Genomic DNA, 16,188 nt, shown 5'->3' on the forward strand with positions numbered 1-16,188 from the left:
TTTTTGACAGATCTTTCCCTTTAATTCTGTAAGGTGAGAATGACCAGGTAGAGGACAGACCTTTTCATCTTAGTTTCCAAAGTCACTTGTGACTCACTTGGTGGCAGCTGAACTCCAAAAGCTCGTCTCTTCTCCTTTCTGAGAAAGGTGAGTATTGGCATTTGAAAATGTTTGCACATAAACAAAACATCAGGACTCTTTGTAAGAGAAGTTGGGTTTTGGCTTTGTGTTTGGGAGAGAGGTCCGTTTTTTTTTTTTTTTTTGGCTGCACCGCCTGGCTTGTCCTCAGTGGTGAAAGCGCAGAGTCCTAACCACTGGACCACCAGGGAATTCCCAGGGAGTTCCTTTAACCAGGAGAGTTGGTATTGATTTTTCTAAATAAGGAGGCTTACCTTGAACGCGCCTCTGTCTTTAGTGGCACAGATCTGGTTGTTTGCCTGGTGTGTGCACCCTCCCCTCAATTTAGCCACCCTGTGTGGACACAGGAGATTAATTAAACCCTGTGGAGTTCCTTTTCTCTAAAGTGGGATTCTAGGGGGCTCTGCTCGAGAGGGCTTTCTGATTTTCAAGTGCGATAAAATTTGCTAAAGTTCTAGTAATTCTGGAGCAGCACACTGAGGTGTCTTGCCAAAAGTTAGAATCCTTGAATTATTACCCTGTGGGTGGGAGGCGATAGCTTACATTCAAATCTTTTATTCAAAACTACAAATGGTGTCTTCAGATTCTTTTTAGAATGGCAAACATTTCAAATGTTTTTTCTTGCATGTGTGATCTCTCAAGGAAGATGTTCCAAGTCAGTGACTTTTAGGTAAAATCAAGCATGTCACTGAATGCCTTATCAGTAAAAGATGCTTATCTGAGAATACACCGCAGCCTTAGAAATCGAGGAACCTGGCTATCAGCCTTCAGAAAAGCCCAAGCCTCATTGCCTTTCTTCCAGATGAACTTGCTGCAGGAGTTGTGTGTGCTGGGGAAGGGAGTGTGCTTCAAGGAAGGTAACGAGCTAGGGTGTAGGGTGCGGGTGAGGCCGGAAGGATGTTCCTGTCCCCTGTGTCACCTTCCACCCCCAGCTTGATTTTTAAATTTTTGTTCTTTTGCAAGTAAGGCGATCCAAGCAGACGCGCAGTAGGTCTTGGGGGAAAAGTTGTTATGAAGCTAATAGTTGGGAAAGGGCAGTGTTTTAAGATCTGTTGGAAGAGATTTCAAGACAAAAATGAAGTTATTACTCTGTCTCTTTATGGACCACCTCCAGAGCTACTGGAGGTGCTGAGTTTTAAAAGGAGGATTTAAAAATCTTCCCCCACGCCAAAGCTAATACTAGGCCCTGAGAATCTGCTACTTTAATAAGCACCCCATGTTTTTTCAAATACTAACTGTAAATCTTAGAGCTCTCCAGAGTATTTCAGAGACTGAAAGGATATGTCCATGTGCACAGTTTGTACCTCTCTCTCTCTTTTAAACAAATTACTTCCATACTGAGAGTAATGGCTAGCCTGCAGAGAGGCTCCCTGACCTGCCTCATTTAGCACTGGAAAGGATAATTCTATACATAGCTTGACCCTGTGCCCTGACCATGGCTAATTGGATCTTAGTTAGACCTGGGATACAAGGCTGTTGATCAAACTTTCTTAAAATTTTAAATAAAGAAACAGAGGAATTGTAGTTAGTCTGTGATGGGTACTTATAAACCAGGGAACTGAACCCACCATTGGGCCTTGTTTCAGGGACAGAGAAAGACTGCAGAGAAAGCAGGAGAAACAGAGAGGAGAAGGCCGTGTGGCCTCTGGGAGATGGAAAGAGTAAATTCGGAACCTACTTGGTATTTGTTAGCTGTTGGATCATACTCTCTTCCCTCAGGAAGGCATTATCTTTGTTTACGTGAGCTCTGTACTCGTGTGCCCATTTCTACGATGGGATCCAGAGTAGAAATAGAGGAAAATTTATAGTATTGGGTTGGCCAAAAGTTTCGTTCGTTTTTTCCCGTAAGATGGCTCTAGTAGCACTTAGTTGTCTTTAACTTCATTCAAAACAATTTTGTTAGATTGTGTGTGATAGCCGTCATATCAGCGTGCATTTAAAAAAAGACATCAAAATTGGTGAGTTTTTGTGTAGCCATTTTAACAGATTATTGACTGGGGGATTTTTGCAGAAACTAACGCCTGTGGCTGTAATACGTCTCCGGTCAAAAATGTGTTAATATTGAAGGTGGAAATAAAAAAAGCAACATTTTCGGCATATTATGCTTTATTATCTCAAGAAAGTTAAAAACGTAACCGAAATGCAAAAAAGATTCGTGCGGTGTGTGGAGAAGGTGCTGAGAGTGATCGAACCTGTCAAAAGTGGTTTGTGAAGTTTCGTGCTGGAGATTTCTCACTGGACGATGCTCCACAGTTGGATAGACCAGTTGATAGCAATCAAATCGAGACATTAATTGAGAACAGTCAGCGTTATACCATGCGCGAGACAGCCGACATACTCAAAAAATATCCAAATCAAGAGTCGAAAATCATTTGCACCAGCTTGGTTATGTTAATCACTTTGATGTGTGGGTTCCACATAAGTGAAGAAAACCTTCTTGACCATATTTTCGCGTGCGATTCTCTACTGAAACATAATGAAAATGTTCCGTTTTTTTTAAAATTTATTTATTATTTATTTTTGCTTGTTGCTGCATGTAGGCTTTCTCTAAGTTGAGGCAAGCAGGGGCTACTCATCGTTGCAGTGCGTGGGCCTCTCACCATGGTGGCTTCTCTTGTTCTGGAGCACGGGCTCCAGGCGCGCGGGCTTCAGTAGTTGTGGCTTGCGGGCTTCAGTAGTTGTGGCTCGCGGGCTTTAGAGCACAGACTCAGTAGCTGTGGTGCACGGGCTCAGTGGCTTCGTGGCATGTGGGATCTTCCCGGACCAGGGCTTGAACCCGTGTCCCCTGCATTGGCAGGCGGATTCTTAACCACTGCGCAACCAGGGAGGTCCCGGTGATGAAAAGTGGATATTGTACAATAATGTGGAACGGAAGAGATCACGGGGCGAGTGAAATGAACCACCACTAACCACACCAAAGGCCAGTCTTCATCCAAGGAAGGTGATGTTGTGTATATGGTGGGATTGGAAGGGAGTCCTCTATTATGAGCTCCTTCCAGAAAACCAATCGATTAATTCCAACAAGTGCTGCTCCCAATTAGACCAACTGAAAGCAGCACTTGACAAAAAGTGTCCAGAATTAGTCGATAGAAAACACAAAATCTTCCATCAGGATAACACAAAGCTGCATGTTTCTTTGATGACCAGGCAAAAACGGTTACAGTTTGGCTGGGCAGTTCTGATTCATCCACTGTATTCACCAGACATTGCACCTTCGGATTTCCATTTATTTTGGTCTTTACAAAATTCTCTTAATGGAAAAAATTTCAATTCCCTGCAAGATTGTAAAAGGCACCTGGAACAGTTCTTTGCTCAAAAAGATAAAAAGTTTTGGGAAGATGGAATTATGAAGATGCCTGAAAAATGGCAGAAGGTAGTGGAACAAAACGGTGAGTACGTTGTCCAAAAAAGTTATTGGTGAGAATGAAAAATGCGTCTTTTATTTTTACTTTAAAAACCAAAGGCACTTTTTGGCCAACCCAGTACTAAATGCCTATTAGGAAAGATGAAAAGGCTCAAATATGGATGACCTCAGCCTCCACTTAAAGATACAAGAAAAAGAAAAGCAAACCCAAAGTAAGCAGAAGAAAGGAAGTAATAAAGAGTGGTAATAAATGAAATAGAACACAGAAACAAAATCAATGAAACCAAAAGAGATCTTAAGAGATCAGCAGAGTTGATAATCCTCTAACCATACAGACCAGCCAAGAAAGAGAAGATGCAAATTACCACCTCAGGAACAGGACAGTTGACATCACTACAGATTCTACAGATATACTTGGTATGTTTGTATTTAAGGTCCTTGCACTGAAGTAAGTTTCCTTAAAAATTAGTGTTATTTTGTGCAAAAAAAAAAAAAAAAAAAAAAGAGTGAGTTCTACACATTCCTAATTTGGCCTAGTTTTGAAAAGTTTGCCAAATGACAAGTGCTGATGTCGCTTGATGCTATCAACTTTTTGGTTCCCTCAGAAATTTAGTTACTTACAGTATGTAACTTTAATGCATATGATCAATAATATTCTAACTAAATATTTAAGCCTACTTTCATATTGGAAATACAGTAGGGTTTATGCTTATTAAAATGTGAATTATGATTGTTTCCTTCCTTTCTTCCTCCCTCCCTTCCTTCCACCCCTTCCTATTCCCCTCCTTCCCTCTCCCCCCCCCCCGCCCCCACAAACAGCTTAGAACAAATTGTAATCATATTTGAGGAATGAGTGTATCTGTTTACTGTTGGGTTCTGTGATAGCTGTATTCTTAAAACCATCCTTTTCCTTTTTTTTTTTTTTCCTGTCACTTATATTAGTTTGTTCTGTTCTTTGCATAAAAAGAAACGAGTAGAACACCAAGTGTTTTAACTTCTTTAATTCATATGTATAAATTACCCAAGGATGTTAGGTACTGGGTAGATTATGCTGAGCAGGAACATCATGGTCCTGTCTTCACGGAAACCAGACTATGAGTATTGCAAACCGGTAAGTGTCACAAAGATAAAGTACAGAGTGCTATGAGAGTCTACTACTTAGGCAGTTAGAGAAGGCTTCCTTGAGGGTGACTTACAGCTAAGATTTTAAGGATGAGCAGGAGTTACCTGGCAGAATTCATGATTTACATGAAAATTTTCGACACAATGGCCACTGGTTTCTCAGGCCTGTTTTGGGCAGCCTGTTACATGGGCGTCACTCTAGCTGTTTTGCCTCTGTTACGAAAAAGAAACTTATATAGGTCTAAATAATTCTCCACAGGTTAAGGGTTCATCTTTGGCAAGGGCAAGTTAAAATTTACAATGGCAATTGCTCTGGATCAAGCTCAACTTTTTTTCCCCTGTAAAGTGGGAGGGTATCATGCGTTTGCTTTCCTCACAGGGCTCATGTGAGGACCGAATAAGATAATGAAGGTCAAGGTACTCTGCACACCGCAAAGCCTGACATAGTGTAAGGTGGTATTATTCTCCAAGTTCTTCTTCCTATAGTGGTATGGCTGCTTTACTACTGGGCCAAGATGTTTACATATCATGTTGACACTAAAATTCATCTAAGAAGCAACACCTAAGGATGTCATTTCCAGGAGGGACATTTTTTCAAACAAATATTTTCTTGGTTTTTGTTTTTTAGACTCGTGTTCAGGGACGGCAAAACAAAAGATTCTAGGGCAACTCGTAGACCAAGAAATCTTCATTCAGTGCCTTTCCTTGTGCTCCCCATAAATACAGTGGCAGGGTGTTGTCTGTCTTCTCTTACAAGTTAGACCCAAAATGCTCAGAGCAGCTGGGACTAGGGCTGCCCGTGCTGTCATGTTACTGTGAGGTGCTGAGCGATTCGGACCAGAGGGTCACACGTAGGTGCTGTCTGGGGGCCTTTGGCCTTTGTTTCTGCTCAGTGTTGTCATGCATGTGAATTCTCACCCCAGATAGGAATCTCTGTGGGGACTGGAGCATATCTTCAGCTCTTTCTGTATCTCTCTGAGCTGCAGGGCATATCATCTGTGGGACTAAACGTTTCACAGTGTCTGGAAACAGCTACTTGGGCAGCTTTGAGAAGGGATGGGGCTGCTCTACAGGCAGACCCTGAGCTACAGCTTCCTGCCTCTCCTCGTGAAGTCAGTGTTCACCCCTGGCTGAACCCTTAACTAGGGCCTTAAGTGGCATTACAGGAAGAGGAAGGGGGCAGGATGACCGAGGCCCCCAGTTTTTGTTTTCTTCTGCTGTACAGAGGACTAGACTCGGCACCCGGGGCTTCATTTTTTATGGGAGCATCCATAAAACTGCAGTCACAGGCTGAAGGCTGCCTGATAGATGACTCAGTTAGTAGTCACTCATTGCAGACTGCTGAAAGAATCCAAGATGTCATGTTGATGTCAGGCCTAATAAAGGTGCTCCTCACCTGATCTGGGAGGAGCTGGGAAAAGCCGGGAGGATTGGGGAAGAAAAGGACACAGGGGAGCCACTTTCTTAGGGACTTAGGCAAGAACAGGATCATTCGCATTTCTGAGCCACTTTCCTAGCATTAGGATGAGGCAAGGGAGTAGCGTCTGATGATCCTGGACAACAGGTGCCTCAGAAAAGCAGGCCAGGGGCTTCCCTGGTGGCGCAGTGGCTGGGGGTCCGCCTGCCGATGCAGGGGACACGGGTTCGTGCCCCGGTCCGGGAAGATCCCACATGCCGCGGAGCGGCTGGGCCCGTGAGCCATGGCCGCTGAGCCTGCGCGTCCGGAGCCTGTGCTCCGAAACGGGAGAGGCCACAGCAGTGAGAGGCCCGCGTACCGCAGGAAAAAAAAAAAAGAAAAAAGAAAGCAGGCCAGAATCTTGGCCTGTAGCAACTGCTAAAAGAGCAGCTCCACCCCTGTGCTGTGTTCTCCCCTGCACCAGCCTTTGTGGGTTATGGAGAACCCCTGGAGGGGAGACTTGGATTTGTGTCTGGGGCCTGCCAGCCGAGAGAGTCCATTAAAGTATTTCCCAGCATGTGCTGAGGCCAACAGTTTAGCAACCATTCCAGCAAAGCAGCTTCTACTTGTTTTTAGTAATTATAGCTGCAAACTAGCGTTTGCTTATACTCTTCAAGTATATAATGTAGGTAAGACTTTTTTATTCCCCCTTTGGAGACAAGTCGAGCCTCTACCATTGGACAGCTTTGCCCTGTCCCAGGTACCTACAATTGGATAGGTTTTGGCAAAAGGTTGGCCCCAGTTTCTCTTGGTAAACCAGGTTTGGTCGTTATATTAGTCATCCATCGCCATACGTAGTTACAAATTTTTTTCTTGTGATGAGGATGTTTAACATGTACTCTTAGCAAATTCCAAATATGCAATTCAGTAGTATTAACTATAGTCACTACGGTGTACATGACATCCCCATGGCTTGTTTTGTAACCGGAACTTCGTGCCTTTGGACCCCCTTCACCTATTTCTCCCACTCCACACCCCCACCTCTGGCAACCATCTATCTGTTCTCCATATCTATGAGCTTTGTTTTTGTCCTGTTGTAGTTGTTTTTTTTTTTTAATTCCACATATAAGTGAGATAATAAGGGAGATCAGCTCGGTGCTTTGAGACCACCTAGAGGGGCGGGATAGGGAGGGTCGGAGGGAGACGCAAGAGGGAGGGGATATAGGGATATACGTCTACATATAGTTGATTCACTTTGTTTTACAGCAGAAACTAACATAGCATTGAAAAGCAATTATACTCCAATAAAAATGTTTTTAAAAATGAGATAATAAAGTATGTTTCTTTCTCTGACTTATTTCACTTAACATAATACCCTCAAGGTCTATCCATATTGTCACAAATGGCAAGATTTCATTCTTTTTTTTTTTTTCATTCTTTTTTAATGGCAGAATAGTATTCTGTTGTATGTATATATGTACATCTTCTTTATCCATGCATCCTTTGATGGATAGGATACTTAGGTTGTTTCCATATCTTGGCTATTATAAATAATGCTGCAATGAATGTGGGATTTCAAATCAGTGTTTTCGTTTTTTTTTTTTCAGATAAATACCCAGAAGTGGGATTACTGGATCAATGGTAGTTCTATTTTTAACTTTTTGAGGAACCTCCATACTGTTTTCCAATATACATTATTGGAAATATACATTCCCACCAACAGTGCACAAGGGTTCCCTTTTCTTCACATCCTTGTCTGTTTAATTTAAACTTTTTTTTAATTAAAAAAATTTTTTTTTATTTGGCCATGCTGCACAGCTTGTAATATCTTAGTTCCCCAACCAGGAACTGAACCCGGGCAATGGCCGGTGAAAGTGCCGAGTCCTAACCACTGGATCTCCAGTGAACTCCCCCTTGTCTTTTTTTATTTTTTTAACATCTTTATTGGAGTATAATTGCTTTACAATGGTGTGTTAGTTTCTGCTTTATAACAAAGTGAATCAGTTATACATATACTAATATTCCCATATCTCTTCCCTCTTGCGTCTTCCTCCCTCCCACCCTCCCTATCCCACCCCTCCAGGTGGTCACAAAGCACCGAGCTGATCTCCCTGTGCTATGCAGCTGCTTCCCACTAGCTATCTATTTTACGTTTGGTAGTGTATATATGTCCATGCCACTCTCTCACTTTGTCACAGCTCACCCTTCCCCCTCCCCACCCCCCCACCCTTGTCTTTTTGTTTTTTAAATAAAATTTATTTATTTATTTTTGGCTGCATTGTGTTTTCGTTGCTGTGCACGGGCTTTCTCTAGTTGCGGTGAGCAGGGGCTACTCTTCCTTGTGGTGCGCAGGCTTCTCATTGCGGTGGCTTCTCTTATTGCAGAGCACAGGCTCTAGGTGTGTGAGCTTCAGTGGTTGTGGCACACAGGCTTAGCTGCTCCAAGGCATGTGGGATCCTCCCGGACCGGGGCACGAACCCATGTCCCCTGCATCGGCAGGCGGACTCCCAACCACTGTGCCACCAGGGAAGCCCCTGCCTAGTTTTTAATTGTTTTTTTGCTATTAAGTTGTACGTGTTCTTTACATGTTTGGGATATTAACCCCTTATCATACATGATTTCTAAATAGTTTCTTCTATTCAGTAGGCTGCCCTTTTATTTTGTCATGTTTTCCTTTTCTATGCAGAAGCATTTTAGTTTGATATAGCCCCACTTGTTTGTTTTTGTTGCCTTTGCTTTTGGAGTCAGATCCAAAAAATCACCAATACTGCTTGTTTTCTTCTAGGATTTTTTTTTTTTTTCATGCAGTACGCAGGCCTCTCACTGTTGTGGCCTCTCCCGTTGCAGAGCACAGGCTCCGGACGCACAGGCTCAGCAGCCATGGCTAATGGGCCCAGCCGCTCCGCGGCATGTGGGATCTTCCCGGACTGGGGCACGAACCCGTGTCCCCTGCATTGGCAGGCGGACTCTCAACCACTGCACCACCAGGGAAGCCCTCTTCTAGGATTTTTATGGTTTCAGGTTTTACATTAATCCATTTTGAGTTAACTTTTGTGTATGGTGTAAAATAGTAGTCTAGTTAATAAACTCTTTTGCATGTGGCTGCCAGTTTTCCCAGAATCATTTATTGAAGATACTGTCCTTTCCCTATTGTATATTCTTGGCTTTGTCATAAATTAACCATAAATGCATGAGTTTATTTCTGGGCTCTCTAGTCTGTTCCATTGATCCATGTGTCTGTTTTTATGCCTATACCATACACTTTTGATTACTGTAGGTTTGTAATATAGTTTGAAATCAGGGAGCATGATGCCTCCAGCTTTGTTGGTCTTTCTTAAGATTGTTTTGGCTATTTGGGGTCTCTTGTGGTTCCATCCAAATTTGAGGATTGTTTGTTCTGTTTCTGTGAAAAATGTCTTTGGAATTTTGATAGGGATTGCATTGAATCTGTAGACTGCTTTGGGTAGTATGGACATTTTAACATTTATCTTCCAATCCATGAGCACAGAATATCTTTCCATTTATTTGTGTCTTCTTCAATTTCTTTCATCAGTGTCTATGAGTTTTCAGTGTGTAGGTTTCTGACCTTGGTTAAACTTATTCCTAGGTATTTTATTCTTTTTTGGAAGGCAGCTATGCTCACCACTAAATCACCAGTGCTGCACTGTGTTATTCTTTCTGATGCAGTTATAAATGGAATTAATTTCTTTTTCTGATAGTTTATTAATACATAGAAATACAAGATTTTTGTATACTGATGTTGTATCTTGCAGGCTATACTGAATTCATGTATTCTAGCCGTTTTCTTGTGTGGAATCTTTAGGGTTTTCTATATATGTCATCTGCAGATAGTTAGTTTTACTTCTTCCTTTCTGATTTGGATTCTTTTTATTTTACTTGCCTAATTGCTCTGGCTAGGATTTCCAATACTATGGGTTTTGGTTTTTTTTTTCCTTCTTTCTTGACTTTTTATTAGAAAAAATATTTTACATATAATTTTAGTTTTCTTTTTTAACATCTTTATTGGAGTATAATTGCTTTACAATGGTGTTAGTTTCTGCTTTATAACAAAGTGAATCAGCTATCCCATACTATGTTGAATAAAAGTGACAGTGGGCATCTTTGTCTTTTTCCTCGTCTTAGAGGAAAGGCTTTCAGCTTTTCATTGTTGGCTGTGGACTTGTCATCTATGACCTATATGTTGAGGTATGTTTACTCTGTATCTCTGTATGAGTTTTTATCATGAACGTTGAGTTTTGTCAAATGCCTTTTCTGCAACTATTGAGATGATCATGTTTTTTATCCTTCATTTTGTTAATGCGGTATATAGCACATTGATTTGTGGATGTTGAACCACTCTTGCATCCTTGTACTAAATTCCACTTGATCATGGTGTATGAGCCTTTTAATGTATTGTTGAATTCAGTTTGCTAATATCTTATTAGAGGATTTTTGCCTCTATGTTTATCAGGGATATTGACCTGTAATTTTCTTTTCTTATGGTGTCCTTGCCTGGTTTTGGTATGAGAGTAATGCTGGCCTCATAAAATGATTTTGGAAGTGTTCCTTCCTCTCCTGTTTTTGGAAGAGTTTGAGAAGGATTGGTATTAGTTCCACTTTGAATGCTTGGTAGAATTCACCAGTGAAGCTACCTGGTCCTGGACTTTTATTGGGAGGCTTTTTTTTTTTTTCCTTTAAATTTTATTTATTTTTGCTGTGTTGGGTCTTCGTTTCTGTGCGAGGGCTTTCTCTAGTTGCGGCGAGTGGGGGCCACTCTTCATCGCAGTGTGCAGGCCTCTCACTATCGCGGCCTCTCTTGTTGCAGAGCACAGGCTCCAGACGCACAGGCTCGGTAGTTGTGGCGCACAGGCCTAGTTGCTCTGCGGTATGTGGGACCTTGCCAGACCAGGGCTCAAACTCGTGTCCCCTGCATTGGCAGGCAGATTCTCAACCACTGTGCCACCAGGGAAGCCCTGGGAGGCTTGTTGATTACAGTCTCCTTACTAGTGATCAGACTATTCACATTTTCTATTTCTTCATGATTCAATCCTAGAAGGCTGTGTTTCTAGGAATTTATCCATTTCTTCTGGGTTATCCAATTTGTTGGCATATAATTAGTTGTTCATAGTACTCTCTTATGATCCTTTGTATATGTGTGGTACAGTTGTAATGTCTCCCCTTTCACTTCTGATTTTACTTAATTGAGCCCCTTTTATTCTTGGTGAGTCTAGTTAAGGGTTTGTCAGAGGAGCTGTTTTCACTTTGAGAAGCCACTTGAATCGTAGTGTCAGCTCCCCTTCTTAGTCTGAACCTGTGTTTTCCCTGTAACTACAGATATCAGGGATGAGTTTTCAATCTACACAGTAATGTCCTGGGGGTCAGGAAGAGAGTACTTTCCTTTCATAACCCAGCCCACGTCCAGGCAGAGTAGGCACTCACTCAGACATATGAGGGAGGGTAAAATCCTTCTTAGATCAGAGCGAGAGCAGAGTTTAATAGATGTCTTCAAAGCCACATCTTTGAAACCTTGACTCTTTGACTAATGAGCTTTGTGAGCTTGGATAACTAAGCTGAGGAAAGCAGCTTGTTGGCGGAGCCATTTTTATCACAATAAATACTAATTACAACCATTCTGTGTATTTCTCTGCCCTTTGAGGACCTATCAGCATCAGTCTGAGGGGCAGGTGGTGAGGATATATAAGAGCTCAGGTCTCACCAGCAGAAGGTGGTAATGAAAGCTTCCTCTCAAAGACTAAGATTTAGAACTGTCATCTACTCTGGTACTCCTGAAACCGGCTCCCATGTCCCACATGCAAATCTTATATAGTAATTCCTAGGCCATCAGTAAAGGTGTCTGCACAGTGCGTTCAGCTTGGGGCCCCTAGGTTCTCTGCTCTTGCCACTACAGACTTCAAGGTACACACGTGACTAGCCCTTTAAACCCATGGCAGGCAGAGAAAGAAGGTGAAACAAATACTAAATCTGTAGTGTTTGGTTCTACAGGGCAGGGCAGTCTCAGTGGGAATGGTGCGGGGGGGGGGCTGCAAATTAGAAAAATGGATTTAGTAGAGTCTGTACTTACCCTCACTTTGAGTCTAAGTAAATAAATGTTCTCTTCCTTGGTGGTTTGATACTGTGATAAACTCAATTACTTGTTTTTCTGATAGTATAGTAGTCTGGAAACTCTATGGTATGGGTATCTTCTAACATCTTGTTTTTCTGCTTGGTCTTCAGAACTTATAAGAGGCAACCTACTAGGTCTGGGGTTGGCAAATTATGTTTTTTTTTTTTTTTTGGTAAAGTTTTGTTGGAACATAGCCATGCATATTCATTTGTGTTGTCTATGGCTACTTTTGTACTGAAGCAGAATTAAGTAGCTGTGATAGAGACATAGCCTGCAAACCTAAAATATTAACTATCCCTTTAAGAAAAAGTTTGTCAACTCCAGTAGGACTTACTTCTCATTTAGGGCAGTGGATCACATGACTGAACATCAAGGCAAGGCACCTTTGACGGTGAGCTTCGTTTATCTAATTTAAAGCTGGTCAAGGTAAGTTTTTTTTTTTCTCTCCAAACTGTAAATGCATAAAGATTTATCAGTAAGGATTTTCTACATGGTGCTCATTCAGGGATACTGGATAGCAGGGACCACACATATACACGAACGAGGTTTCCAGGTAGGGACTGTGGTACCCAGTGCGAAACAGCCCATCTCTAGTACTAGGTGAGTGATTAAAACATTAAACAGTATACAGCAAAGAACATTTTGTCAAAATTACTGCTTGTGGACTAAAACAAAGGACACATTCCCACTAGAACAGAAATAAATTTTAATTCATTGAAAAGTGCAGCAGTGAACAGGGTCCTTCGAAGGGCACTTCCTTAGTCACATGACTGAGATGACACAGAGCCAGGGCAGAATAACTTCTAAGAACAGATGACGCAAACACAGGAATTCACAAATCCAGTTGGACCTGAGCGGTGGTGAAACAAAGGACCCAAATATTCCCACCTAGTTCCACTGGTGGATCAGTTCAAATACCCTTTGCTTTCTCTTAATAAGGATCCTGGGACAATTTTATCTTCTTTCATTAAAACGCTAGTCCTTAGACACAAAAATATAACCTTCCATGGCTATCATTACTATGTTGTACAAAAACCCTACTGTTGTCAATTAAAATGTATTTTGCAACAGCACCATTGGTCAAATTCAAAGATACTGAAAAGGCATGCCCTACTTTGTAGTCGTAGGGAATGTAATTTTACTTGCGGGAGAGCTTTGTAATAGGAAATCTTATAAGGCAAAATCTCTATTCTTCCCCAAGACCTCTGTTCGTTCCTAATGGTTACAGTTTCCTATTACCAATACATACGGACCTGGTCTTCTTAAAAGGGAAAATAATCAAAATTCAAATCAGTACAATTAAGAGAGAAACAAGGCAAGCCTCTTGCAGTGGGGCCCTTGTACATTATCATTCTGAAAAATTCCAGTGCATTTTGTGGTCTGCTGGTCTAGAAACTGAGGTCTCTTTATGAAAGATGATTTTAGTGTAGATCCAGAATGCAACCAGTCCACGAGAAAAAGTCAAATTAGAGGCCATTCAAAAATCAGGGGTACAAAAATAAAAGGGCTTCACTGCATTCCCTGCCCTGCCTGCCCCCCAGACAAAAGTCTGATGAATGTAAGAGCAGTGGGACAGGAATACTATCACCGGCTGATTTGTGTCACTCTTACTACGTCATCTGCTTTCAGGAACGAGCATCATAAAACTGAATAATATGACATCACAGTAGAAGACCTGGTAAGAGTTGTTTTCTCTTTATTCAGGGATAACCATGGTCAACTTCCATTAATGTGGAAGCTGACTGATGAATGTGAAGACTCAAAAGTGTGGAATAAAGCCAATACCCATACTCAACATTGTAGTTTGCTTTTAGTTACAAAATTGTTAGAATTTCTTTTCCTAAAATGGTCACAGCAGAGGTATTCATTTCACTTGCCCATTTCACCTCTAAATACCACCACAGTTACTGGGATTGTATGAGGTAAAGGAATAAACCCAATGGCTGTTAACCCAACATGGCTATCTGGAATTGTGAGTTACTTATGGCCATGTCTTACAAGGTGCTTAAAGCTCAACCTAGGACCTTACATAAAGCTAAAATCACTACTGCCTGAGTTGAACAGGTTATAAACCACGGTTCCTCCTCCTCCCCTGCTGCCACATCACCAATTAACCTTCTTGTGAAGAAAACACAAGAAATGGGAGTGGTCTTCGAGCCAAGAGACAGAAATGCAGGTGTTCGAAACAGTGAGGAAATCTCAAGAAGATCGGGTTTCGACAGAGGAATAGTGAATTAGGCCCAAGTTACACAAGACTCCAAAAACTCAAGAAGAAGTTTTGCTGAAAGGGAAGAAGGTAAGTAGTTGGTACTCTGCATCAACTCTAAGGAATTCTTACATCTTATAACAAATGAACAGAATGTCAGCAATATGCAGAGGGAGTCTCACAACTTCACACATGGGACTAGAACCCAGGCTCCCTGCCGGACAGGCACTTACTACACCCTGATTTATAGCCCTTCAACCTGTTAACCAGAGAGCCCTACCTGCAGAAGGCCCTCAGAAAACACAACCTTCACCAACCCTTGGAAGTTCTTCTCTGCTGAAATACTTAACCCACTTTATATTTCAGATCCGAGAAAGGAAAGTACCAACAGAAGAGACATTCCCCAGATACCCCTGGTGTTCACTGGCACTCCATGTGATTAGCAGCCACTGGAAAGTAGATGTCCATCACCTTCGGTAACTACCTGGAATTAGCCTTTACCAAAAGCTTGCTACTGTTCTATTTCAGTGTAGCACCAGCCCAGAATTGCCAAAAAATGAACAGAGCTTCACTGATGCGTTTTGAATTTGTGATCCATTGTGATGGATATTATAAAGTGTATTTCTACTGATCTAAAAACAATGGTATTTGTTCTTAATCAGATGGTTCAGCTCTGATGGTTATGCTTCAAGCCATGTGATATTAGTATTTTTGATAGTGACGTGTTCAATCTCGAATGCTATGCAGGTCCTCTGATTTTAGGTCAAGCTGTATACCAAAAACCTTGCCCCCCTAAAGCATTGCCATTTATCTGAATGAATTTACAAATCTAGACTTTGACCACATGGGGAATAATCAAGAACTGTGGCCCCAGGACAGAAAGGGTTTGGTGAGAACAAAGACCTCAGGAGTATCAATATCAGTGGAATAAAGGGACCAGGGACAGCCACTCCTGACACACAGGCAGAGTTCACAGTTTAACACACTGCACAAGGAAGTCAGCTGATTGGGTTGCTTTTTCAAACAGGACTTAAAGCCAGTCCAGAAACCCTTCCAGGCATGGTCTTGAAGACTAGCTACAGACACACCTACTACAATCACTTCATCAGAAAGAGGCGTGCAAGGGATCCAACCGCAGAGGTGCTACAGATGTTTTGAAAACCTTCGAGTCCTGACACTGCCATGATTATTGAACATGAGACGAGGGTCAAACCTATATCTGGGCAGAGAAAAAGAAAAAAACAGTGTCACATTAACTACAATTAGCCATTGAGTACTTCATTCAGAATATCAACTGGAAAGAATGGCAGGAAGGGATACAAAAGGAAAAATTAAGTCACCAGAAGGGGATCTAGTGGGAAAGTCTGTAGTACAAAGCAAGAGTACTTAGTAATTAAGAGCATTTCCATCGTAAGTCAGCAAGCACAAAATAATATAGTGGAAGTGGAGAGGAGAGGAGAAGTGGAGAGGAGAAACAGAAGTAAGGCTAATCCTGAAAGGGGTTAGGAGGAAAGGTTTGAGCTTACTTTTTTTGGGGGGGGGGCGGGGGCGATCCCTCAACTATAAAGCAGCCTGGGGAAGAGTCTAGTCTTTGCTGAAAGCCCTTCCAACATTTTCAAAGCCCTGTCTTCTTTCTCAGTTTAGATACACAGACTGTGGTGGGTAAGAACACAGGTCTGCACCTGACGGGAGCTTGAATCTGGCTCATTATGAACTTAGGTAAGTCATCGACCCCTCTGGCCACCAACAAAACAGGAAGGCAACTCATGTAAAATATGTGGCACATAAAATCACTTATTTCCCTCCCGTGGGGAAGTAAGAATGAATGCCAATGGTAA

General features: G+C 41.9%; 2 protein-coding genes across 5 annotated transcripts in view; one reads left to right on the forward strand and one right to left on the reverse strand.

Annotated features, from left to right (window-relative positions):
- The window catches only part of RASSF3 (Ras association domain family member 3), a 91,019-nt gene extending 77,572 nt beyond the window's left edge, over positions 1-13,447 (forward strand). Inside the window, exon 6 of one of the 2 annotated variants that reach the window (XM_029205045.1) lies at positions 12,490-13,447. In XM_029205045.1, the coding sequence (XP_029060878.1) occupies positions 12,490-12,559 (70 nt within the window). In that variant the 3' untranslated portion in view covers positions 12,560-13,447. Of the gene's footprint in view, positions 1-33; positions 2,591-12,489 lie in introns of those variants that run through there. The other variant, XM_029205046.1, reaches the window with a different exon arrangement.
- GNS (glucosamine (N-acetyl)-6-sulfatase) overlaps positions 12,834-16,188 on the reverse strand; it is a 52,061-nt gene continuing 48,706 nt past the window's right edge. For 2 of the 3 annotated variants that reach the window (XM_029205044.1, XM_029205043.1), the window contains exon 14: positions 15,240-15,569. In XM_029205044.1, the coding sequence (XP_029060877.1) occupies positions 15,494-15,569 (76 nt within the window). In that variant the 3' untranslated portion in view covers positions 15,240-15,493. Of the gene's footprint in view, positions 15,570-16,188 lie in introns of all 3 variants that reach the window. The other variant, XM_029205042.1, reaches the window with a different exon arrangement.

Source organism: Monodon monoceros, unplaced genomic scaffold (assembly GCF_005190385.1).
Source record: "Monodon monoceros isolate NGI ecotype Baffin Bay Population unplaced genomic scaffold, NGI_Narwhal_1 Super_Scaffold_6, whole genome shotgun sequence".
Lineage (NCBI taxonomy): Eukaryota > Metazoa > Chordata > Mammalia > Artiodactyla > Monodontidae > Monodon > Monodon monoceros.